The 27,635-nt window shown below is 39.2% G+C and overlaps 1 protein-coding gene across 1 annotated transcript; it reads right to left on the bottom strand.

Moving 5' to 3' along the window:
- Positions 1 to 10,931: 10,931 nt before the first annotated feature.
- ehd3 (EH-domain containing 3) lies at positions 10,932 to 27,166 on the bottom strand. The gene is made up of 8 exons (XM_014985786.2): positions 25,947 to 27,166; positions 22,133 to 22,309; positions 21,416 to 21,513; positions 16,893 to 17,034; positions 16,078 to 16,177; positions 15,256 to 15,426; positions 13,454 to 13,618; positions 10,932 to 13,377 (listed from the first exon to the last, which is right to left on the bottom strand). Exons 1-8 carry the CDS (start codon positions 26,171 to 26,173, stop codon positions 12,850 to 12,852), a joined length of 1,608 nt encoding a protein of 535 aa, XP_014841272.1. The 5' UTR covers positions 26,174 to 27,166; the 3' UTR covers positions 10,932 to 12,849.
- Positions 27,167 to 27,635: the final 469 nt, after the last annotated feature.

Here is a 27,635-nt window from a genome sequence, read left to right on the forward strand (position 1 = left end):
CACCTTCCCTATTTTAATGGAAGACCCTGAGATGTCCTTGTAGTTACACTGGTTTAGGTTAATGGGGGACGTCCCGTGATGTATCGATCACCTCTTCGCTCTCTTCACTTTCTGTGTATGTAGGCAATTGCCATTTCTGCCTTCCGGTTCTCTCAACCTCAACGAAGCGTAGACGGTCGCCCGTCTCGACAAACTTTCAACCACTGCTTTTTCCTTCCAGCTATCATCTGCTCCATGGAAGAAAGTGATTTTAGAGCTTAGGTTCAAATTAAAGTTGATGATATCCTGAAGAAGATATTCATCCTCTACAGAGTACAATATTCTCAAAGTATCTTCATATTGGGATTGTATTTGAAAACTTTTAATGCTTTAGACACCAACTTTATTGACGCATCCAGTAAAGATGTGACACTAAAATATTTAAATAACTGTTGATTAGAGTATATCTACAAATCCCATTATAAAAAATAATTGATTTAATCAAAATTCCTCTGCTGATACACATTTCAGGTATTTTCCATATTGGCCATAAAGGCTTGTTGAGATTAAGATGTTTGCAGTGGTACAGCTATATGATGAATTATTTTTTTCTTTGCACATTTTTTTTAAACAAAAGACCATTTTTATCTAGAAAATAAATACTCACCTCCTGACATATTACAACCATTAACTGTAATTCATTTAATTGGTACTTAGGTAATTTACCAACAAAATTGGTGTATAATTCTGAAATGGATGGATTATTGATTATTTTTAAAGTCTATACTACTTTATTCAACCCCCCCATCACTCTAATACGCATAAGTAAAATGCAGAAAATTAAGAAATGTGCTAACAAGTAAAGGCCATAACTGTGGTGTTGCCACCAACATGGTTCAACATGACCACGGTGGGTTCAAGGTGATGTCCAGATTTAGTGCTTCCACTGCATACAGCTTTTTGTTTTTCCAAAACCTTTCATTTTGATCTCATCAGACCAGTTGTTTGCCATTTCTTCTACATGCAAACACTTTTTTTTTGACATGGGGAATGCCATGTCCAAATTTGTTGAGTCCCACGCTGATAGTTGTTCTGGAACGATCCAGATTGTTCAGCGTTACCCAGTGTACTTCTCTGAATAAACCTCCACATAATTTTCTTCCTGAGCCATCTGCTGTGCTCCTTGGTCTTCGTGATCCCGTCTGCTCAAAACTCTGAGACTTTCACAGAACCATTATAATATTGAGATTAAATTACACAGAGGCTATTGACTACCAACCGGTACTTAGGTTACATCTGAATGCAATTGGCTGCATTTGATTTTATTAATAGTTGTCATGGTAAAGAGGGCTTGACAATACAGGCCACACAATTTAGATTAGCATTAGGAATAGATTTTGAAATCTACATCTCTGTTTCATTCCATCCCATAGTTATTCATTACTTTGCGTTGGTTTGTCACACAAAATCTCAGTAAAGCATATTAAAGTTTGAGATTTTAACACAAAGAAGACTTCCGTTTTCTAAAATGGTCTTTTGTTCTGTTTCCAGTTATACACACAAAACATTTTCACATCAATTTGCAGAAAAACCACGGAGACACAGGATGTCTGACACTGGTTACAAATTATTTGTAAGTGCGTAGTAAATGACAGAAATTGTAGTCCTGATTTCTTTAAGACAAATAATTTAGTTTTTAGTTTGAGGAATAAGATCAAAGTTTTATCACGGGAGAAGGACAATGCTTTTAAAAGGCTTTATTACCTTTTAATAAAATCAAGATGGATGTTTTATCTACGTTCTCCTCGTTCCTCGTTAGTTTTAACTTGGTTGTTAAGAAGCAATAATAATTACATTAATGACTAAATTATTAGTGTTTCTTTATTTCAGAGTATCGAGAAAACATTTCCTTTAAGTTTTTTTTTTTTTTTTTTTTACAAACCAAAAAAAAAACCCCAAGAGGAGACTGACTTCAGCATAAATTCCTCATCTGCTTACTCAAACGGAAACCTGTGGTTTGTAACAGAGGCAGGGGTACAATGCATCTACATGCTCGTGTAAAAAACAACAAAGTCAATGCAAAATTCAGATATGTACAGTAGGCCTAACTAACCTTAGAGGCTGCACAGTTGGCATTTAGACAGGTGTGTGGGCTGTAGGTGCATAATCGGTGAGTACTAAAAAAAAAAAAAAAAGATCCTGTGGCCTTAACCTCAGTCCTAAAATTAAACTGGTGTGAAATATACACACCACTAATAAAATGAGTACAAAAATCTTTGAAAGTAACAAAGTGAAACTTTACAAATTTAAGTGTTGCTCCAGTTCAGTTAATAAATACAAAAAAAAAAAAAAAACGTCGGGAGAAGTGATAGAAATTAAACGAGAGTGACCAAAGACGAAGGACCTGAGGTTTGGTGGAAAGTGTGAAATGGAAACTCTGCTTGAGGGTTAGAGAAGGGCAGAGCGCTACGCATCCGTATCACAGCTCAGCAAATCCCCACCGCAAAATTACCCTTCGTATACACTTACCTTTTGTCTGCAATTTATTTTTTTTCTCTTAACATCTACCCAGGAAGGAATCTGGTTAGAAATTCTGAGAACTAGATTTTACATGATGTCGAAATAAAATCAACTCAAAGAACGGAAATGAAATTTCACTCATTACCTAATAAGGGCCTGGTAACTCAGATACAGATGAACACTTTTCTTATATGTAGCATCTTTTCGCCAGATGGAACTAATTTCTCCCAGCAATGAAATAAATCTAACTATTGTATGCAAATTTACGCACACATTACTCCAAAATCAACATAAGAAGCAGGATTAAAGTTAGGAAATGCACCCAGGGACAAAGTCTTAAACATGTGGAAACATGTCCTGTGGTTTGATGAAACCAAAATTAAAGTATTACCCTATAATGACAATTGTTACATTTGGAAGAAAAAGGGGGAAAAACCAAACACCTCTTGTTATTCTGCCTTTTTAACAAATGGAAATCATTTTAACGATCCTAACTGCCCCAAGCAGAAAAGATTTGCTCTGATTTAATGTTAAAGTGAGATAAAAAATGCGCTATGTGATTCATTTCAGTAAGTTAGTTCACTAACTGAAACACTACACAGATAAATTACACACAGATTGATGTTTTCAAACCTTTATTTCTGTAAAGTGTGATGATTTTCCTATGATGGCTAATGCAGATACCATATTTAGTATGAGAATATGACATCGGACCAATAAAAAAATATATTTTTATTCAGAAATTTGAGCTTAATAAAAAGTCAATTTATTTACTGCTTAAAGATACTTTTCAGAAAGAAAAGTCTTCTTATTTACTGGATGTGACTGTAATGTTTGTTGCATATGTTGCTTATATCCGATCAAAATCAGATGGCGTCATGCAGAAGGCGGCGTTTGTTACTGAGTCAGTCAGGAGAATTGGAGAGTTGTAAACATAAGTTATTGTTTGACATTTAAACGTGAAAATGCAGAAGCCTTGTGAAAGATGATGGCAACTCTTGAGCACATACTGAAGCGTATTTGTGATTGAAGCCTAAATCGTCGTCACACTTCAGTGTTTCATTTGAATTCGGGAAAATTCAGCTAAATCTATTGAAGTGTGTTGCTGCCACAGAGCTCTGTGCTAATGCACACACACACACACACACACACACACACACACACAAAATAAATCAAATGAAATAGGGAAAATATAGGAATATTTGACAACAAAAAATACTCATGGTTTCTTTTATTGGCAGTGGTTGCCTTAGATTAGAGAGAGGTTCATGTGTTAACCTACCTGCAATCAAGATGACACTGGCTTGTGGCAGACAGCAACACAGCACGTTGAATCTCGTGAAGAAAACTGGTTAACCACATCAAGCTGACAGGAAACATTCAGCACAAGACAAGAAGCAACGATTGTTTGGGTTTTAAATGATATGTTGTGTTCTAAGTAATACTGTGGTTCACTTGTAGCTAAAACACAACAGCATGCTGTTTTCTAATGCACTACAACGTCTCTGTTCAATTAGCTTTGAAACAAAAACAGGTGAATCTTCTACTGGCAGAAATTTTAAAAGTGACCAGCAGGTGGCAGTAAATGCAAATCATTGCCAAGTTATTGCTTCCACTTTGTAGTGACTGTAGATACAGCATAGAGCAGAAGTCAGGAGTATTTTATTATTCATTTGTAGATAGTTCTGAATTCTTTGATTCACATTATTATCAGAAAGCACAATAAAGACCTCTGGTCATACATCCCTCCGGTTTTAGCTTCTCTTTACACCTTTTCTGTTAAGAAACTTTTTCTTCTCCTGATCCAACTCCACCACATTTCAGTGATCTAATTGTTTGTGATGTGCACATTCCCAGCAGAGTCATATGGTTGCTCATTTTGGAAGGTTTTTCAAAGAACATTGCAGACATTGCGCCCCCTCCCCCCCAGTGATCTTTGTCAATGTTAAGCTACCTGTAAATCTAAAAGCTGTTCTTAATTGTTTTCTCCTATAACTTGGAATCGAAGGAACCGCCTTTATTCTTCCCTCAGAAGTAATCTTGGCTCTGAAACTCACACACTGAAACAGAAAATCTTTTATATTTCAGGTAAATATTTCACAAGCATCCCCCCCCCCCTCCCCAAAGTGTCATTTGGGTTTTGAGGCTTTAGACAAATCCTGTTTAGTAGGTTGTTGACCTCTGGTCTGGTCACAATGTGTTTAGCATTGTTTTCTTCCAAGAATCTACAGCTGCCATGAACTACGTTAACCTCCCAGATGAGCTATTGCTCTTATCAACTCTTGCTTCTGTGTTGTTTTGTTCAGCGTCTCCATTTTGACCTCTTAACCCCCCCAACACCGTTAACCTCCTTAATGATGGCTGCACTTACTGAGCAGTATATCTGCCTGTTTTTTTTTTGTTTGTTTTTTTTTTAAAGTTGTTCTTGATCACTTTTTTCCACATAACTACTGACAAAGTTAATGACCTAAATGAGTGAATCAATTATGATTTTCCCTACTGTCAACAGAAAAACTCGCAGCTCGTTTTAGTGTACGTTGCCTTCTGAATATATTCCCATTCAGACTTCAGTTTTGTTTCTCTTCAGTGACTAAAATGTAGAAATATGTCTTAGTTAATAAGTTATGAACATTGTACGTATGTAAAGACATCTGAACGCGTCATGCGCACTGAGAGAGCATCATTGTCCCGATTCCATCAGTCCCCGGTTTACTTGTTTTGTTCGTCTTTGCTGAGACGTTGCGAGCTCGATTTAAAGAAGTCTGATCTATGAACGTCTCACTTTGTCTTGCAGACGCCAGGTTTTACAGTGGAGCATTTTCTCTGCCAGCAGACTGGTTGTCTTGGAGAAACACCACGACAAAAACTCAGGAAACTCTGTGTAATGTGGGGGAATCAAAACCTTCTTCCAGGATGAAGAAGATACTTTTGCTCAAACTACTTAAGAGTTTCTGCAAATTACTGTTCATCCAAAATCCACGGCTATTCAGCATCTAGTATCGTTTATTTGTTTATTGGTACCTACATATATAGATCTGATCTTTTCTTTAAATCAGTACATGTCCGACAAAGGGTTAATCATTTTAGAGTAAAAATTTCTTATTTTTATTTCTAAAACTTAGTAGCGTTTGCTGGCCTCTCTTGGGTTAGCCGACGATTTTGTCCAAGCAACTAAACTTCTCGTTAAAGTTAATGATGATTCGATAAATGGTTAATTTGTGATTACTTGGCAAACTCCTTGTCTATAAAGGGAATCTGATGCAGACGGCTCATCTCTTGCGCACTGCATGATCAGGAACAAACAGAAGAGTTATTTAAAGGTGAAGTTTTTGTTTTTTTTAGAAGAATCTGTTCATGCGTGATGAATAGGTGAATGTCCTGCTGTCTACAGCTGAGCCCGTCTGGTGCCTGTTCTTACCAACAACATAATGTTCCCAGATAACATATCAGAAACCTCCTCACCCTGACATCATCTTATGTAACTGTGATAAAAATTCATGTACAGCAGAAATCGAGCCAGTGCATGTGTAAAAACATAAGGCGGCACTCCCTAAGCTCAAGGGAAAGGGGGTCAGATTCCTTCTTGGAGCTTCGATTTCAACAAATTTAGAAGCAGAATTGCAGTTGTTGCTTTGTCAATAAGGTTAATATGTTTGTTTGCGTGTTTGATTCATGGATAGGATACATATCACTGCGAGCGATGCAGAAATTTGACGTTTCATCTGATATTTTTTTAGAGAGGAACTTCCTGGAAGGAAGCTATCAGATATCAGGAGACGGTGGAGGAAGCAGCCAATCACAACAGCATTCAGAGGAATGAGAAATGTCCTGCTCATTTCTTCCTCAGAGATATCTGAACTACAAGAAGATGCATTTACTGCACTTTAATTCGATTAATACCTGATAAAAGTGAACTTTGAATCAGAACCGACCACAAAATGTGATGAAATCCATTATTTAAAATGTTAATCAATGGGAGGAGTCGAAGCTCAAACTGGATTGGTGAAAACAAGCATGGATGCGTGTGTGTTGATGTTTGTTTCTGTGTGTGTGTGTGTGCGTGCGTGCGTGCGTGCGTGCGCGCGCGTGCGTGCGTGTGTGGTTGCGTGCGTGTGTGTGTGTGTATATTTTTACAGGATGCTGACCGGGTACATGACCTCTGTTCAAGCCAGGAAGAGGTCCAAGGAGGGGTTACGAGGACTGGGGATTATTTATCCACAGGATGCAAACGGATGAACACAGCTAACAGGGCATCTTTATCAACTGTACACTCTTTATTATTTATTAGCAGTAATCAGTCTTTTTTTTAACATGGCTGTTTTGTGTAGAAGGAGCTGAAAAAGTATCCCTACCCCCAAAACCTGTTGACATTTTTTTCATCTTGCAACCAGAATCTTGAAATGTAGACCAAACGTGAAGGAAGTTATTTATGTATAAAGCGATTTTTAACATCTTGCCACATTTTCTGGTCTGGGGCTGTTCTAAAACAGTTTTATTTCATAATATGCTTTAATCTACATGTGCATTCTGTCTATGGCTGGACGTTTGGGGTCATTATCCTGCTGGAAGATGAACCTCTGCCTCTAACTTATTTCCTTTCATTACTTCATTTTGATCTATCGCACAAAATTCCACTTATATCTATAGGATTATGAAAGGAATAAATTAAATTCAGAGGAAAAAGACCTTGCTTCATCACTTTCACTCCTGTTTCGTGCTTCCTTGTAAAATCTCCTTCTCTACATGTTGGATCCTTGGCTCTCTCCTCCCCTCTTTTCACCTCCAACAATAATCTGTTCATTCCCCAAAAAATACCTTGTAAGGTTCAGGCTTGTTCTGTTTACCTGAAAAGCTTTGAACTTCTGCTTTCAATGAATAAATACCCTTCTTCCTTTTTCACGTCGCCTTTACTACTAAGAACGGTCTGGATTTGTACAAAAAGCAACAAAAAAAAAGTTAAAATGACAGTTATTTTTTTTGCTAAACAATATAAAGACAACGCATGTTTTTAAAAACAAACATAGCAACAAATGAGGTTTTTGTGCCATTTTTCCTCCTGAATTATTTGCACTGAATATCCACAGCAGAATGTCACAAAAAGTATCAGTCATATTTATTTCACCTACATAATTTCTCACAAATACCATCTTCCTATAGAGATCCATCTCAAATGTATGCAACCTCTTTTCAAAAAGGAAATAAAAAATTTTCTTAACATAAACGAAAAGGTGGTTTCTTTCTGCATAAATGACTTTCACTGCAAGCCTTCCACTGAACAACATTGCTTCAGTTTCACACAACATATTAACTTCCACACACACACACACGCACGCACGCACACACACACACACACTCATAGTCACGCCCTGGCTCTTTCTCCTCCAGCCTCATCCTCAACATCTCAGACCACCTGGAAATCACTATGGATGTCACCACCCCTGAAGATAAACGTAAAATAACTTTCAGAGACCTCCAATCCATCTCCGTCTTTGCTCTTCTCTTACCATCAAAATGTCCGCCTGCCTTTCCTTGTCACCTGATAACCCATCTGACTTTGTGATCTACTATAAGCACACACTCTCCTCTTGTCAAAACACAAACAATCACTTCCAGGCACTCTGGCCCTCGGTACATCCGTTAACTCCGGCAAATGAAACCTGGCTTACCCGTCTGTCATCAAAACCTACACTAACTATCTCCAACTTCTTCACATTTAATAAGTGTAATACCTTTCTGTTGTTTTTTCAAAACACAACATTTTTCTTAACACAAATGAAAAATACATTTTTCATTTGTGATCTGGTATTGTGTAAAGTAAGATAACACCAATCATTTCTGCAGCATAACTCTGCAACTGTGCCGATGTTTGAGTTTGACAGATAGCGTGAGAAGAGCGGGACATCACCCGACACCTGACGTGGACGGACGATCTGCCAAAATCTCAGCCTGCCGAAGACGACACTCGTGGCTTGGAAAACAACGAGCAATCATCTCTCTTCATCGACGCCCGCCAAGAATTTTTAGCCTGCTTTATATTTATTGCTCAACAGCCCGAATACCAGAAAACACAGGAAAGATACGGGATCGCATTCTGGGTTTGCATAAAGCCTTGCATGTGGGACCTAAAGATAATGGCACCAATCAGAACGTGAGGGTACCCACACCCGATGTGATCACTATCAAACCAAGTTTTCCCACAAACAGATTATTTACTGTGTACTGTTTGAGCCGATGAAGATCCAAGCTGGATTGATTGGTTGACAGTAAGTAATTCACCGAGAGTCCAAGAAGTTTGCTAAATGCTGAATGAATCAGCCTCCATTTATGTTGTTTTAATTAAAGTTTAGAGATAACAAATGACAGACTGATTGTAAAACAATGGTAAGCATGCTGGCGTTTTGATGGTCTAACAGACAAAAATACCCCCAAAATACAATGAAAGCTGCGGTTGCGAGGGTAGAAAATGTGGAAAAAATGTCAAAGCACAGCTCCACATATGATAACACAGCAGTGCCTGCAGCAGCAGAGCACTTTTCCCATCCAGCATGTATGAGGGTGAGATGTAAAGAATGAGAATCCTCTCCACCCAACATTTTTTTCAAATTCCTGACTCAAATTTGTTTTGATGTATGGCTTCCCCAAGTGTATTTCTTCACCAACCACTCACTCACATAACTCACACACATTTACTGCACACACACACACACACGCACGCACGCACACACACACACACACACACACACACACACACACACACAAATACAGATACACGTTTAGACGTTTCTGTTGACTGATGTTCCTCATTTATTGCTGCTGACAAAACAGCACAAGATTTGTAGGTGTTTTTCCTTCTGAAAAGATAAAACTGATAAAATAAGTCATCTTTCACTAAGTTAAGACTCTTTGGCTCCTCGCTGTCCATCTGTTTCTTGGTAATCTTAAAAAAGTATCTTCATTATCTTACTGCAGAGTTCCAGGAAATATAAGCACACTTAAAATTGTTGAAAATGTTGTTTCCCCCCCTTATTCCTAAATTAAATTTAGGCGCGTTATCTAGAAACAGCTTTTTACTGTCGGCAGGTTAAGCAAAAAAAAAAAGAAAAAAGAAAATCTCTCGATCTTATCAATCTCAAAAACAATAGTAGCACAAATATGTTGTATATGTGTGTGTCTTTACTTTAGCACTAATGCACCAAAACTCTGTTTTGATGAAATTATTGAATGGAGGATGCATTTGTGGGAGAAACCATGAAGGTCACAGCGGGATTGACAGGAAGTGGTGGACAAGTACAGGCCGTCCTGTGTGCGCAGTAGATTACTGCGTTTCACTTCTTCATGTGGCCAGTGTGCGTGTGTGTTGATGTGTGTGTGTGTGTGTGTGTGTGTGTGTGTTGAAGGTTTACAGAGCCTGTAAGTCACAGTCCAACGGGATCCTCTGGCCTCCTGCCACATCAACATGCATACATTCAGAAGTCCCTGGATGATTCAGAAATGCTGGTGGTTCCAGGCTGGAATCACACGCTCCGTTTCCTGTCCTTAAAAAGATGGTCGGAGCTGGAATCTCCTGTTTCACCACTTCATTTCCACTGCAGCTTTGAGCAGAAATAATAACTGACTTATCATGTGCTCCGTGTCGCATACTGTTGAACGAGATCCTCCCCAAAATGACTCCAAGATACGGAGGGGGAAAAAAACAATCTGAAGGAATTTCAATTTCCATACTGTATGGGATTTCACACCCTGTTCATCAAAGTCAGGGCTGAACGAGAACACAGTTAATTTAATAGATTATCTCCTAGATGAGCTGGAAATCCATCTGAATTACTGTATAGTAGTCATTTTCTTTCACTGGCGTTTCCCGGGTTTAATCTGAGACAAAAAAAAAAAAAAAAAAAAACATACAATATTGAAATGCGGTAGGTCTACTTCCCTTTGTGCATCGTTTATTTTATCTCTTGTGAATTTTCTTTCTTTTTTTCATCGGATGCTGATGTAAGACTGAACGCACTAGAACTCCAATGCGCCTGTACGGCAAAATAACGTGTGTAAATATAAATACAACTATGTATTATTCCTTTTCCAGTAGCTTTTTTGTGTAAAGTGAACAATTTTGACTCCCCACAGAGTCTAATCTCCAGAAACTTAATTTCTAATCAAGATTCTCATTCAAATCTTCTTTATTGAGGGAGGTGCTGTGACTTTGCTGCTCTTGCTAAAAGAGGAGTTGCAAAGGAATGACGAGCTTCCAACTTTACACCCAAACCTTAACTCTAAAAGTTAGAGGTATACTCTTACCTTGAGTAAAATTAAAACTCAAGACTAGCAGGTACTCCACTGTAGTTTTGCCTTATGCAGCACAAGACTTAAGAGATAAAACCTCCTTTCAAAGCATGGTTACTTTTGTATTTTATTTAAGAAAAAGCCACAGGTGAAGCAGTTGAAGATGATTTTTATTCCACGTTTAAACTTTTTCCGAAGACAGAAAAGCAGCGAGGTACACATCGAAGGAATGCATCATCATCCGACAAACAGAAAACACACTGGAAACGCCAGCGATGCCACTTATTTCATGTCGCAACCTATGAAAACCGCCGGAGGATTTTGCAATCCACATTCAACAGGCAGCTTTTCCGTATTCAAGTGAATGCACTCATCTGATGACATACAGGGATGTAATGAGTAAAGCATGCTGCTGATGACTTTCCAGCCATCTGAAACTAGTGTAAATGGTGCGGTTAGAGTTTCTTCATAAAGCCAGTCACTAGTAGAGTAATAGAGTATTTCTGTAGTTGCAGCACAAACTTCTCAGGAAGCAACATGCTGTTATGATTAATTAAGAAACCAGGACTACAAAAACAAAAAAAGGAAAAATGCGTAGCCGATCGGGTCCAAACCTTTCCAACAATAAACTAATGGAATGCTGTTATGCTTTAAGCCGAAAATAGATCTTAGTTCCTATTCCTTGCAGATTAAGGGTTAGAGCCATCTTTCAATGTCATCAACTTGTTTCGTCTGAGCTGAAGTAATATAATAATGTTTTTACCTCAGCCAAAGTCCAGACTTGATTTGGATAAAGAAAGCTGGAATGACAATAACTTTAGATTTAAAACTGCAAAGCGTATGAAGAACACTGAGAAGGAGAGAAGTGGAAATATTTACTTTGAGTTGCTATGTAACCCCTTTACTCTTCTGACAACTTTTAAGGATCTCTGGCTAAAATGGAATCGAGTCTAATGTGGTCATTTCATTTCATTACTGACCAATTAGAAACTATGAGAAGCTATAAACGTCATGCTAATGTTAGAAATACCGTAATGTGAGTTTCTTTCAGCGAAACACATGATTCAGAAAGTAAAGTCTGCCGGCATGAGATACTTTTTAAATGGTTCGAAATACACTTTGTACAAAATGATAAAATACTAGCTCCACCAGGATGTTATTGGACCATTTTTGTAATAATTCACTGGAAAATTCCCAAGTCAGTAGCTTGTGAGATGTAAAATGAAAATACAAATATGTTAACACCGATGCACGTTTTCAAACAGATGCACACACATACATAAAATACATACAATGGCCATGACAAATCTACGGAGAAATAACAAGCATCTGCACATTCAATATTCAGTCTCTGTCAAAAACAAAACGTATAACGTAGATTGTTATTAGTGTCACAGTATCGGAACATGTTAATGAGATTCGAAGCAGGTTACGAATCACAAAAAGAAAAGAAAAATAACTAAATTCATATTCTCTAATTCAAATTTTAATTATTCAACAACAAAAGCTAATCCAGGTGCTACAGCAAATTGTAGTGATAACCATCGTTTTGTTTTGGGTATTCTTCTGCCTTACAGGAAACCTTTCATTTTTATGTCAGCCTTAAACATGGATCAGAAAATTAATTACATGCCTGGAAAACTCAAAGTAACACAGTACCAGACAGAACAAGTGCTGTGAAATACTGTAATTCACTTTGATTTAATATTGCTAAGGTGCTTTATGTTTTATTTTATTATCTACTGACTGTACTTACATGTTTGACGTCTATTTTTATCCTACTGTCTGTTTTAGCTGTTTCGTTAGGCTCTAATAAAAGCTTTCTGTGACTGTTCAAATATTTGCAGGATAAATTCAACAAAATTTTGTCCAATTGTACGAATGTTCAAAAATCTGCTTATATCAAGTAGTTTCAATTTGATGGAAGTTGAAATGCTGTGAAGACGTTGGAATGACAGAAACAACAGGACTGGACGACGGATATCTTCCTTTTTTTGTACATTTGTAAGTTGAAGTCCTCCAGTTACAGTTTTCTCTGGGCATGAATCTATTCTCTCTCTTCTTTTTCTTTTACTCGGCTATTTTCCTCTTGGAAGGAGGCACCAGGTGTGCGGGCAGCTCTGAGGGCAGCTCATGTCCCTCCAGTTTCACCTTGATCAGGTGATTGGCCAAAGCGAACTCCTCGTCATCCAGCATCCCGTCCTTATCGATATCTGCCAGCTTCCAGATCTTCCCCAGCACAGTGTTGGGCAATTTTGACTTCACCATCTCCTTCTTCGCGTTGGCTCCGGTCACCTTTCCGTTGACGGGGGAGAGGGTGTAGAAAATCTCGTCGTACGCGGGTTTGTCGCGGGCAACCACCCACTCCGCCTCGTCGATGCCTTCGCCGGCTCCCTCCCCGTATCCGTGCCCGAACGGACCGTCCAGGGTGCCGTCGAACGCGCCGCCCTTCACCACTGCGTTGGGCTTTTGGGTTTCCTCTTGGCGAACCAGCACCATCAAGCCAGCGATGTCGTTGGCCAGCATGTCGTCGACTGCCTCCAGAAGTTTGGGTTTGAGAGGCTGGAACTTGGTGAGGTCCTGAGCCTGGAGCTGGTCCTGGAAAACAAAAGTCAACGTCAGATCATGACGTCATCCGTGACCCCCTGAAACATTCGCTTCCTTCTCCGTTCACCTGCATCTTCTTCAGGTTTGGGAAATCTCCGGGCGAGATCTGATGTTCTCTCTCGATGCGCTTGTAAATGTCTCCAAGACTGGCAATCAGCTCTTTCTTCTTGTTCTCCTTCCCGAACACAGACGGCATCTCTTTCTTCAGAGAGCTGATGATGTAGGCGTGGACCTGCGAACGAAGGCGGGGAGCATCAGGATATTTCTCGACAGGTCAGCATTTAACGTTTTTGCAATTAAGACACCGATTTGAGTTCACGCAAGCTGAGATGGAAAACAAACAGAAATTATTCACAGATGGCTGTTAAAGTGGAAACTCGATCCTGAATAATGAGGTCACAATATCAGTCTCAAAACCGGAGCAGAAAGGTCCAAAAGAGGTTCAGGACCAGAACCAGCAGATGACATGGCTCCCCAAATCATCACTGACTGCAGAAGCTTCACATTAAGCTTCAAGCAGCCTGGATTCACTCTTCCTCCAGACTCTGCCACATTGACTTCCAAACAGCATACTATATATAGCTTCATAAGAAAAAAAAGGATCACGAACCATTGAGTAACAATCCAAATTACTTCCTCCATTATCCCTGTTGCTTCAGCATAATTTTTAACCACACTTTTTCCTTCTACTCAACTTTCCATCAACTCAACAGTGTGGACTATAAATAAAACAACTTTTGGATAATTAAAGATACATATATATTTGATGTAACATTCAGATTTCATGTGAATCTGAATATTTGGTTTTCATTTGCTTGAGATCATCAAAATTACACACAAGAAAAAAACGGTTTAAATAAACTTTTTTTTGACGATGTTCAGCTACATCATGTTAACTATTATATTATTTGCCTACGATGTACTGGGATAAAAATAACCAGTTGTGACAAAAGCATTTCAGAAAGTTCAACAAGTTCAAAACATCTCATCTGTAGATACAAAGCCTCTGGCTGCACCTGACCGTGAATAATAAAAATCTATGAGTTTTGAACAAAAATCATCTTCATCCAGCCAGGTTTAATCATAACAAGTCATCAAAATAGACAACATTACCATAAAAAATGAATAAAGTGTTTGCATGCATCTGCTTTTAATTGCTATGTTCTTACCTCCCATCTTTTACGTATGACTTCAAACCTTTGCAATGTATAATTTGTTATTTTGTTGTAATCACAGCTTGGTGTTGCACTCAGCATTCCTGAAACTAGTTTTCTCATCCACTAAATCTTTCAGGTTTGTTTTAGTCATTAGACAAACTATTGCATCAGATTTTGGAGGTTGAAATAGGGAAAAAAAAATATTTAGAAAATGAATGTAGCAAAAGAAAAGTTCCGCAAAAAAAAAAAAAAAATCCATAATGTTTGTGGGGTTGCCGTGTTGATGCATGCGCGTTTTCCTGCCTCCGCCTCCCGTCCTTGAAACACTCAAACACACCCATGAGCTGTCGAGCAGGAAAACCTCCATCAACTCCGATAAATCTGTGCGTCCGAGCGTACGCCCTTCCCCAAACTACGACGTGAGGCTCCTACCTGACTTCCTGCTCAGAGAGGAAACGGGAGATAATTCACTCAAGAGCTGAAAAACGATGTTTGTCCCACGCGATCGGTTTTGCGACAGCGATAAGCGCTTCCCTGTCAAGGTTAACAGCCGTAGGAGGGACGGAGAGCGGGGGGGAAACAAATAGGAAACATATGCGCATGATGCTGACATTCGGCCACGTCATTAGAGGTCCTGTTAATCTGGCTCTGGGTCACAGTGTTTGGGAGAAAATGTTCCAGATCTCTGCTGTCCTTCCAGCCAGAGCCTCACCTTGGCAAGTCTTGCTCTCTTGATCAAATCATTGAGTTTTCTAAGTGCCGCATTTCGGGGTAAAGACTGGATGTCCTTAAATAAATCCTGCTCCTCCGCTTCAAAAAGCTTCCTGTTGTCAGGGATCAGCAGCGGGTGAGACCAAAACGAGCCGATGTAGACACGGATCACCTGCAGATGAGAAAAGCGGAAAAAAAAAAATCAACGGCAGGTTTGGAGTAAAAAAATATTCACATTTTCTCAACTATTGCCACAACCACAAACTCCAATATTTCCTGCTAGGATTTTAAGTGACATACCGTCACAAATTAGCGTAAAAACATCAAGAGGGAAGAAGAGCGCTAACAACATCATAAACCACAACACTCCAAAACCACTAAATATTACCAAGTATTTTTGATCTAGTTTCTATTGCAAATATCTTGGTATACTTAAAAAAATATAAAACTAACTTACAAGGAACTTTTCAGCAAGATATAGGAGATTGTTTGAAGTTAGCAACAACTTAATATTAATGAAAAAGAACTTGTTATAACTTAAATAATCTGCCAGTGGAACAAGACATTTTTCCTGTACTTTAAGCCAGAATATCTTCTTCCACTGGCAGATTATTTCACTTGTAACTAAGGAATTGTTGACTGAAAACAAACTCGTGTATCTTGCTGAAAAGTCGTTCTCCGTAATGAGGTGTTGTGTGAATAATCTGGACCTGTATCCCCATTTCAAATGATTTTCACTCCATACAGCCTCAAACTTTACGTTTGTTTCACCACAATGCCAAAATGCCAAACAACTGCGTGACGTGAACGTCCATCTTTGTACCTCGGGTGTGTTGACTATTTTGCCCAGCGACCACATCAAGGCACCGTACACTCTCATCAACTGCTGGGTCTCGATCTGGTCCGCCTTGTTCAGCACAACTCTGGAGAAAACAACAGAAAACAGAGCGAATGAGCTGCTTGTAAGAAGGTGATTAAAAAAAAAAAAAAAAAGACGAAATAGTTTTGCACAACAAAATATTCATCAACTGGGTTCCAGATTCCAGACTAAACTCCGTACTTGTTTCTATATTTGAAACCTCCTTAAAAAGTATCTGGATCTTATGGCTGGTAGATCACTGATTTTTAAAATAGAGCATTTTGCTTCTGGATTAATTCACATGAGCTTTATTTCAAAATGTGTTACTCTTGGTCCTGTCAAGGAAATTAGGATCTTAGACTAAAAGCAATAGTTTGTCAATGCAGATGCCGTTAAAACTCCAGCAAATCACAATTTTAGTGCTACTTAGTCAACCTGAATTTTGAAGTTTTCTAGAGATTGAACCGGTAGAAAAACTCGCTCTACTTTTTTCCATTTGTATGGGTGTCATTGATTCAGTCAAAGATGGAAATGTTTGTAGGTAAAATGTTAAAATCAAGCTACGAGTTTGCAAATGAAAGACAAAGCGAGGGAAGTTATTGCCAAGTACTTCATTTATTTGGCACCAGATTTGTTTAATTGAAAAAAGAAAATAAGATGAAAAAAAAGTCTGGACAAAAAAACAGTCAATTATCTGGATGTGGTTCTCTTTTCCAGAGAGCGTAGGAAACTTTTATGAATTCGAAATGATGATCTGGTAGTTAGAAGCCTTACAGTACCTGATCTTGTCTTCATGGTTCTTTAAGGCCTTTATGACTTCCGAGAACTCGTCAGAAATGTCCAGTTTGTGGGCATCGAACAGCAGTATGATCCTGTCCACACGCTCTGCAAACCACTCGAGGACAGCAGCAAAGTCGTAGCCTAAAATGAGATACCAAAACCAAAAAAAAAAACAAAAAACAAATTCAAACTACTGATTGTCCTTCAAACAAGCACAGCAAGTGCAGTTCTCAACTCTCGACGTGATGTGAGAAAAAAAAAAGGAAACTTCAGGTGATGATGGATCTATACTCTCCAGAGAAACTACGGTGACTCCAGAATAAAGCAGAGCCAAAAGAAACAAGAACTTTATTAAAACACGTTGACAGAGAAGAATGTTGTTTCCTCTTGAAGGTCGAACTCTCGACGTTACACACCAAAAGGGCTTTTTTGCATTAAAAAAAAGGACCTGTTTTAGGTTTTAAAATTAAAATAAAATATATAAATCCTCACTCAGTGAAAACCACCACCACTGTCCTCTACTGTAAATTAATCAGTGAGAAAATCATCATCATCATTGATGTTTGGCCTTGCGTGCCACTAAAGGACAAACATGAGGTTTGCCTGAAGGAATCATAGAATAAAATAAAACATTAGGATGAAATATTAGTGAGGTGAAATTTCCACTCAACACATAAGGACAATTAGTACATTACAGGTTAATGAGTTACACCATAACTTATAAGCCACAGCAACCAGCAAGGAGGCCAGCAGATATCAACTGTTTAAAAGCTCATTTTTGAAATGCTTTCGCCAAGATAAAAACAATAACGTACGAATCTAGAAGTTTTGTGTGCATCTAGTTTTTACAAAACAAATTTTTTTTCTTCTATTTTCAATTAGATTTTGGTGTAAAATCAACACTTGTCCTTTACCAAAGGGACTTTTTTTTAATCTATAACAGCTATGAATGATTAACTAACTAGTCTTGATAAAGCTAAGGTCTTCAACACATGACAACATTAAATCTGACATGGTTTTAACAGACTCGTCGTTCTGTCGGAGTTAGCAGAAGGTTAGCTGATGTGTCACCAGGGACCTGCATGAATCGATCTGCTGCTTGAGAAAACAAGATAGAGCAAAATAGAAGAATTTACTGTTCCTCGCCAACTTATCACATATTGAGGGGGGAAGTTAAGACATTTTAAGGTCCGTTTTTAATCTCGAAAGGGTTCGATGTGCCTCAGCCTGCTAAACCACAAGTGTAGAAAACTAAATCTGTAGAAACGCTTCGGCGAGTTCATTTACACTGCTAACATTTTACCTGAAAATGATGCATTTAAACTGTAAAATCAGGCTGTTAAAGGTCAGAATAGAACTGGAAAAAACTATTTGATTAGTTGTTGAAATACTAAACGTAATTGCGCACCCATCAGGATCATTGAATTCAGATGTCTGAATCAGATGTTTGAATCAGCATCTGGAAAAACGGTCCACATTTCAGCCTTATAGCCAAAAAGTGTAGACCAGAACCTTTACATTAAATATAGGATATCATTAAATCTAATTTGTTCTTAAAAGCAAGTGATTTGATTATTTTGGCAACAGTGTGTCTTGTACAGAAAAAAAATACAAAATGGGGATTGTGGGGTGAGAAAAACAAAATCTAGACAATCTGAACAGCGAAGAAACAGAAATATAACTCAAAGACAATTTTCCCCCCCCAATATATGCGACAAGACTGGTGAAGAACATGCATGAACTCAAACACTTATCAAAAATCGAGCGATTTTTGCAGCTGGCCGACTCTGAGATTTGTCAGATAATCTACTGTACCTCCGTAAGGACATCTACGCAGAGAGCTATATCCTGACAACTCCTCATCTAGACACACAAATAGATAAAGGTGAAATCTGATAACACAATGAATGAAAAGTGGAAAAAGAAAGGATGTGGACAAAAAAAAAAGAGCATACAGTTGTATACAGATGCGGAATTACTAAACTCATACGCGATGAATAATAAATCGACTCAGATGGCGGGAAGGGATTACAAAATGGACAAGAGGACAAAACACATCTGTGCTGATTCAGTTGTATTTCCTGGGAAAAATGACCAAAGAAAGCCATAAAAATGAGCTGACACAGGGCTGTGTTAAATCAACTACTGCCACACCTAAATAACGCTCTGTTCGTATTCACTAATCACTCGGTCGAAGTCGTTTCTCAAGAGAAGAGCTGGAGATAATAACAGATGAAAAACTCCTTTCCACATTCGCGTTTTGAGGAAACTCCAAATAGAAGCATCTAACCCCACCCCGGCTATGAAGTAATCAGCCGTGATCTGCAGATCTCACTGCTTGGGAATTAACTGCGTAAGAAAATTTATGCATCTTTATGACGTGTTTTGAAAGGCAAGTGTGTGAAATGCATGCATCGCTAAGAAGGTTCGACGGAAACCAAAGCAGGACAAGAGCAGCTTAGGATGAATCCTGCAACTAACAAAATCAGGCTTCTTGTAAGAGAGGGAAAAAAAACAATCACCAAAGGGCAACAGCGGTAAGCAAAGAAGAAATAAAGAAGGCGAAGCCGTGAAAGTATTTTATTGAGTCTCTGCTCGTTTGTAAATGTTGCTGGTTGGCATGGTGAGGCCGTTACCGGGCTCAGGGAATGCCAACCATGCCTCACACAAACACTTTTCTGCCTGTAACGAAGAGCTTTGCTCCACAATATCCTCTCACTTTGCCGTCTGTTCACTTCCAAGTTCACTCAGATCAGGATGTAGTGAAAAGGTTGAGTTCATTTGAAAATTCCTCAGATTTTCTTTCTGGTTTTCATTTAATAATGTTGATGTTAAAGGCATCAATCACCTACAAAGGTTTTATGTTGCACAGTTACGTACAGTAACATCGTCTGGACTTTAAAAGCCTTCCAGTTGCATCAATCTGCCAAATCTGCTCTGGCTCCACCAAGAATGTGGTGAACTGTTTTCTCTCAGTTGTGCAACGGCATCACAGATGGTATGTTCTTCTGCTTGCAGGTCTCGCATGTGTTTGAAAATTATTCCGACAGACTCACAATCAGCTGATTCACCAGATCCATCGTTTGTCTGACTAGCCGGTCCACCATTCCGCGGATATCTTCACTTTTTCAAAAAGTTTAATACAAGTTCGACATGGTCTTACCAAGTCTCGGTGTCAAATCATGTAAAATAACCCAAAAGATTACAATTAATAATGAATATTAATTACAATTAGACAGCTTGGAGTTCAACTGTAAATTTAATTTCTTACAAATTTGTGTCAGGCTCAACATTTCACAAGCTTTTGTAATTAACTGCTGCGTTGTGTTTAAGGATTGATTTTCTCTGTTCAGACAAAGAACTGTTTTTAATGTAAAATCATTCAAACTGTGAAGTTAGACTGAAAAGCTGACATATTTTATTCACTTCTGATATAAACTGCATAGTGTAATTTTTTTCTCTGATAATGCTGAAAAATACTGAAATAATTTTTGAGATTTTCTTTTCATAAGTAGCATCTTCCATACTTATTTTTTTTTTTTTTTAAAAATCTATCTACATATATTGATTTGTTCAATAAATACCAATAAAAAGTTGTATTTTACCTCAATATTGGGGAACTTTTAATTAGTAACCCAACTCTTTCAATACAAGCAATTGTAGTGGGAGGTGGGAAACTGGGAAAACAAGAAAACAAGGCATTCAACTAAGGTAGAAGTGTGTCTTTATGAACTAGGAGAAATTACTCTCAACATAAAGTGGCATCTTGGTGTCACAAATTCCCCCTAAAAATGTATTTATTCCAGGGTTTTACCAGAAACGTGAAAGTCTTGTCATTCGAGACCTTTAATTTCCCTCCTCCGAAGCGGCACTAGGGTTCTTCTCAGGTTGTGTTTTCTGTTCACAATGACTTAAGATCTAAACCTAAACCACATGTAACAGCTTGTTCTTATTGGTGATTAAAAGGATCTCTGCCTGTGCTGGACAGTCAAGTGAAAAGGCGTTGCCGAGACACACATGTGGCAATGAAGTTGTGTGTGATGCACAACGGGAATTATGGACATTGCAGCTGTGGCTTACTATGTTTGAGCATCTAACCCATGACAAACTCAGCATGTGTGATTGTGCTCTCATCTGCAGCTCTGTTTGCTATTTAGGAAGTACTTGTGGGGGGAAGAAAAAGGGTATTAAATCAATTTGTTACAGGGCTGCAGAGTAAAAATATGCATGTGCGTGTGCCAAGAGTGAATTCGAAGCTCATCTTTTTTGTCTCCGCTTCCTGCTCTTTGAAATGAATGAGGCATAATCCTCCTGAAAGCAACAGCTAAAAACAAACAAAGAGACAAGAGTGTCCAAAGGAAATGCTGACACTGGGTTTCAGAGATCAGTGGGACTGTGAGCCTGCAGCTGAGTGGGTCCGATGAACTAACAAACACACACAAGCACGCACGCGTGTGCACGCACACAGCAACATAAACAGAGGAATATTTAAAAGAGCGAGAGTGACAAGTGTGTGTCTTACCCCGACTTATTCTCTGTTTTTCTCCAGACAGAATTCCTGGCGTGTCGATCACACTAATGCTTTCCAGCACAGGGTTAGGTAGCTGGGCGCACACAAACCTACACACACACACACACACACACACACACACACACACACACACATAGAGAGGAGAAGGCAGTGACGTTAGACCAAATCAGGACAGAAGTGTAAAGTGTTCTTATAACAAACACTGTCCCACACTGGGACACCTCTACCTCTCCTTTCTCCTCTTACTCGTCTCGTCTCTGTTTGCTCAGCTGAATAAATATGAACACGTTAGGGGTCATCCCCATGGCAACCCCCTCTAATTCTAACTCATTATGCTCTTTCTCAGCAGTAAAATATCTGCGACAGCATATCTGCAAAAAAAAAAAAAAAAAAAAAAAAAGAGTAGAGAGTTTTTCAGGAGGATGGCAGTGCAGTGGCTCACACAGGCACCCATTTAAAAGAATCTAAAAAAAAAAAAAGTCTGAGCCATAAGAGGAGAGAAATTCAATCACACAGGAATGTGGAGCGCTGGTGTGGATTCTCACTTGTTCTCTCTTAGCTGCTGCAGCCTTTCCCCTCTACCTTTACCTCTAAATAACATGTTGCTTCCCCTGAACACTCCTCCTGAGACGTCCGGCGACACCTGCGCCGCGTTAATCGGCGACCTCGCCGAACGTGTGCGTGCGCTCGCTGAACCGCGGCGTCTACCTGTTCAGGAAAGCGTTTCCAAACGCGTTCAGCTTCCTGAAGGGCTTCTTGGGGTCGACCACCAGAGCGTTCCCGGGGATGACTCCTTCGGTGTCGCCGTGCATCACCGCAATGAAAGAATCCGTGGTGGGCTCCGGGCCAATCCGCATTCCGGGAAAATCCTGCTCCAGCAGGTAGCTGCAGGTGAAATTGAAGGTCACGGTGTTAAAACTAAACGAGATGAGGGACTTCTTCAAACAGTCCAGCAGTTTATAAAACTAAACCAGCCGTATAGGAACAGGTTTTCCATTAAGTGGGACTAGGCTTCCAAGAAAATGCTACCAGAAAGAACAAAGAGCAGCTATGTGGGACAAGGCAAGGCAAGTTTATTTCTCCTTCACGCACCACTGCATTTGGCATTTTGGTGTTTTGCCAAATGCATTTCAAATTTCACTTAGCCTATGAATATCACAAAAACTAATGCTGAGGCCACACTGCTCCCATCTTTCTTTGTGCATCGACATATTTAAAAATGTCAGTTAAGTGGGTCCAAATGTGACGAAGGGGATGAATGCAACATCAAATCCCATCACATCTTTGAAAAAATTCAGTGTTCTGCTGCAGCAGGACAGGGTTGGTCAGTTTAGCTGTGACAACATGGTCTTGTTTTGACCTTTTACTTTGTTCCTTATTGAAAAACCAACTGGCAGCCTGCTAACGTAATTTAAATACCCCGTTAGCGCCTCAAGTTGTCAGATAGCTACTAGCAAAACTAAGCAATAAGTAGGGCAGGCGAGGCGGTCAGCTTTCAGTTTCAGTGCCAAGCAAACCAAAGTGAACAAATCTTCGTCAATGCAGTGTGAAGAATTGAATTAAGTAATATTATGCTATTGCTGTAACATGCGACTCATAGTTGCATCAATTTTGTAGCAGTGGTGCTCATGTGTAGTCTGCATGGCACGTGAAAGCAGAGGCGCATCAACATAAAAAAGGGACAAAAGTAAAAATCAATGGAGACCGGATTATCTGGTATCTGGTTATCATATTTTTACAGCATCATGTGTTCCCTTTCCACTGAATTAATAGGGCAACTCTAAAAGTGTTGCAGGGCACAAAAAGTTGTGACAGCCAAGGTTGAAAATACTTATTAGACATGTCATGTGTTTAAGATTGAATTCTGAATTGTATTTTTTGTTTTAAACGTCACCTTTTAAACTCGTGGAGAAATTTTATGGGACTTTTTACAATTCTAATAGCATTAGCAGACCTTGAGGAAAGATTTTGACAACTGGAAGTTGGAGGGTTACATGTTTCAAGTGTAAACTGGGATCTGTGGAATATTTCCATAAGATTATCTGACAAAAGACACACCTTGCCAGAGGAGACAGTGGTGCCTGGTAGGGCCATCTCTATGCATACGCGCCTGAGTAGCGTGAACCCTCCTTTCTGTGAGAACATTGTGCAACATATACACAGATCCGTGGCTCAGCTACGAGGATGATGCATGATATACAACCTCACACGAGTACAGCTTGTGTGCACAGTTATAACATTCGCGTCATTCTGGATCACCTCAGCTTGAATTCTGCACTTGGACTACAAATTTATTTGAAGACTCACAGCAGCATGTTTCATAAAATCTGCAAATAAATCATACATCGTGAGGTTTAAAAGGAAAAAAAAGGGGGGGAAAAAGGCGCAGGAGATTACTCGCTCTTTGACACCGTGCGAGGTTAAATCAGTAAATTCAGCCTAACGATGAGGTTCACTGGGCTTATCTATGAGCTGCAGAACAAGGAGGTGCAGCAATGCCTTGTTTTGCAAGAAATGTTGCTTTGCAAAGTATGCAAGAGTTGCAGGAGCAAGAGCTTAGACCAAACATTACTAAGCGGTTCGTACATTCTGCATTGTGTTGTTAAAATGCTGGTGGTGTGGGGTCAGGCAGCTGACCGGGGGAGCAGCCATCAGAGACCGAGGGAGTTAGAGAGAGAGAAAGAGAATTAGACCTTTATGAGGAAGATGAGAGAGCAGGGATGTCTCCATGTCTTGTAGCAGGAAGTCACTAACAGCATCATCTCTCTGGCTTTCAAAGCCTTAACTCGCTAATTACCCACAGCGCTCTCTGCAAGCGTGTCTCTGTGCAAGTGTGTGTGCAGACGCTCCTCGGCTTAAAAGAGGCTCAACGCCGTGCTGCTAATATTGCTCAGCATTACACATTAATTCCAGGGGTAGTCCAGGTCATGTGCTTTGATAGGCCACAGAAAATGCAGTCGAAGCAAAAACGAAAATATATTGACCTACTTTGAGTTTTGGCTCTAAAATTTTCAGTCAAAATTGTGGTTACATTTGAAAAAATGCATCAAAAATATATCTTGAGTAAATCCAGAGAATGCATGTAGGTTAAAAACGAACCATTTACCAAATTAAAAAAAATGTAAAGTTTGTTGAAATATTGCCTTAATCTCTGTTTCCCCCCCCCCCTAGAGACAGGATTGAAACTGACAGCTCTACCTCTTCAGTGGTTAAAAATGACTTATGATACTTTATTTATCTGAAAGTCTGTTACATCTTGAGTAATTTTTTGAAGGTCAAATTACTCTAGAACCTTGATCTGTCAACAATTTGACAAAGAAAAGTATATGCAAGCAAATAAAATCAGATTTTTAGGAAGCACTGGTGAAAAAAAAAACAGTAACTAGTAGATTACTTGGTTGATTTAAAAAAGGTACATGCTAATTGTGTAAAGCCCAATGCAGGTTTGTCAACAGGAATGTAAGAAGATTTATAAATCCCTCTACGGTTCTCAAAACTCCAACACAGCAAATAAAACACTGGTTTGGAGTGTAAGTCAGTTGCACAACCATCAATTAATCATCACTAATGCCACAACATTAATAGCATAACATATTTGAAAAACCTTTTGTCAACAAAAACAATAATGGTTTAATATTTGGATTTAATATGTTAGTGTATCTCAAAAAATGATTTCTTTTTCTCAAAAGTAAAAAAAAAAATTCTAAATCAATAGTTGAACAAGCAACACTTCCTGTTAAAGAGCAGAAAAATAACAATAGTTATGCACTGAAATTGTAAAAGTTGTTGGATGAAATATGTCTTGGTAATATACACTCAAATATACAAAGGGGAAAAAAAACAAACAATATGGTCTGCATACGTTTTCCTCCATAGCACAAAGGACTGGATGAGGTGGTAAACATTACTGAACAGTTTCTGCATCTCCATGAAAACCAGGTCTACCTCTCATAGCCATGATGAGATCTCTGGATGCTGCAAGCCTCACTATATCGCTGACTGAAAAACTATCAATCAGAGATTCTCCTTGTTGGATCTGATCTGCGATCAGCAGATCAGAAACGACAAATGAACTGAAAACCCTGATACAGCATGCATGTCGGGCATTTTATCTCAAAACATTTGATCACAGTTGTTCTACATAAGGAACTACGTTTTTATCAGAAGCTATTTTCTGCATGGTACATTAGCATAAAGATAAGATGCAAGGAAAGAATGCTGTTCCATGCAGTGATGCTTCCAGATGCAACACATTTGTGTGTGTGTGTGCGTGTCTGAACGTGTCTGTTAAATAAACATTTTTATAGAGTACATATAGTCTGCAGACGTTCACCACAGGCCCTTTGTGCCATTTTAATTGTCCTATGTTTCATTTGTGATTTTTAACAGTGTGGTTTGTCCACAAGAGTCTGACTGGGCGTGTCAGCCTCTCCTTGTTTTTATCTTTCTGTTTTCTCCTGCCGTGTGCATTTCATCTTTCAATCTAACAAAGTCTAACAAGAGTGCGGCTGCACAGTCTCACCGTATGAAGCTCGTCTTTCCAGTGGAGTACTGCCCCACCAGCAGGACCATCGGCTTGTTGTCAAAGTCAGCATCCTCTAGTGCCGGAGAGTGAAACTCGTGGAACTTGTAGCTCTCCTCCAGCGGCAGGAGTTTGGTCTTGTAGAGTTTTTTCAGTCCATCACTGACTGTCTGAAAGACTTCTGGCTCCTTCTTCCTCCGGTCATCGGTTCCAAGCCAGCTGAACATTGGTGCAGTTTACCTACTGTTGGACTGATTCACCAACTTTTAGGGTGAGGGTGGGGGGGAAGCCAACAATTTAAAAAAAAATTACTGGAAGATTAGCGGGACACAGGTCAGCTTTTGTTCAGCTTTTTCCTGACATGCAGGTACAAAAATTAAGTGTAGGGAGATGTTTTTGCATATATGAGGGGAAAAAAATGACGGATCTATTTTTTTGTATAGAAAAATATGAAAAATGGACAAAACCAATACTTACAAAAAATTATGCAAAGTTAATTTGTCACAAAGTGGTCAAGTAAATTAAATGTCAAAGTTTAACCTGCTCTGAATAAAGTTGATGAAATAATCTGGAGGGAATTTAATTTTACCTACAACTAAAATCAGTGAAACAGCATATCTATTTATTACAATTCAATCGGGCTCATCGGTCCTTCCAGCTCCAGGCCACTAATGCTACCCAGCACTGTTTTGAATGAGTTTTTTTTTTTTTTTTTTTTGTCGTTGTTTGTTTGTTTACTAATCTGCATCAGTAAACAAACTCCATTGAGAAAAAACGTATTTATTCTGCTCAGGCACAGCGCACCGTTACCGCTATTCAGTATGATCCAATAGTTAGCAGAGGAGTCCCAGAAATGATGTGGCTGTCTGTCAGTGTGCATCCACCGTTATTGTTCAGCTTCTCCTGCTCTTCTGCTCCAAAACAACCCGAACCTCTTCCAGGGTCCGCGGGTAATTCTGCTGCTTCCGAGACCAAAAAAAAAGAAATGAAAAGCTAAATGTTTCAGCTAGCGCTAGGCGTTATTTTTCCTGTCACGCAGCAAAGCTGAGTGGGGCAGCAGCTGATGTCCTGCAGCCCAATTTAAATGCCGAATGACGGAGAGAGGCGAAACCTGACCCCCGGCGGAAGTGCTCAGCTGCTGGCAGGGCGAAGCTCGACCCACCGCGGTCCCGCCCAGTGATGATGATGCGGAGCAGCCGTCCCGGACGGCGCCATATTGGATGGAGAGGAGACGGAGGGAGAGGGGAGCTGCTATGGGTAAAAGCACAGCGTCACCTAAAGGTTACATCTGAGTATGAAGATATTTTTCCTGTAAAGATAATTCAGTCCACTGCTTTCAATGTTGCTATAAAACATAACGTAAAAAAGTGAATATATAAGTTGCTTTTTTTATACTATCTTTCAAAAATGATTCTAGAAGTCGCCACTTTATGTCATTTTCTAATATTCAATTGCCTTACGTGTGCATAAATTGGTGTTGTTGTGTGATATAGAAAAATATGGGAGAGAAAAAAGTGATAAAAACATCCTTTACAAACTGTTCCAGTTGTTTTTTCCAACATCCCTACCAGAACCTACAACAGATCAGAACATGAACATTTTCAAGCTTAACAATCTAACCAAAACGACTAAGCAAAAGACACCAATTTATTGACATTCCTATCTGATGTATGGAGGCATGTACAATTT

Source organism: Poecilia mexicana, unplaced genomic scaffold (assembly GCF_051168715.1).
Source record: "Poecilia mexicana isolate PSO_F unplaced genomic scaffold, ASM5116871v1 scaffold_21, whole genome shotgun sequence".
Lineage (NCBI taxonomy): Eukaryota > Metazoa > Chordata > Actinopteri > Cyprinodontiformes > Poeciliidae > Poecilia > Poecilia mexicana.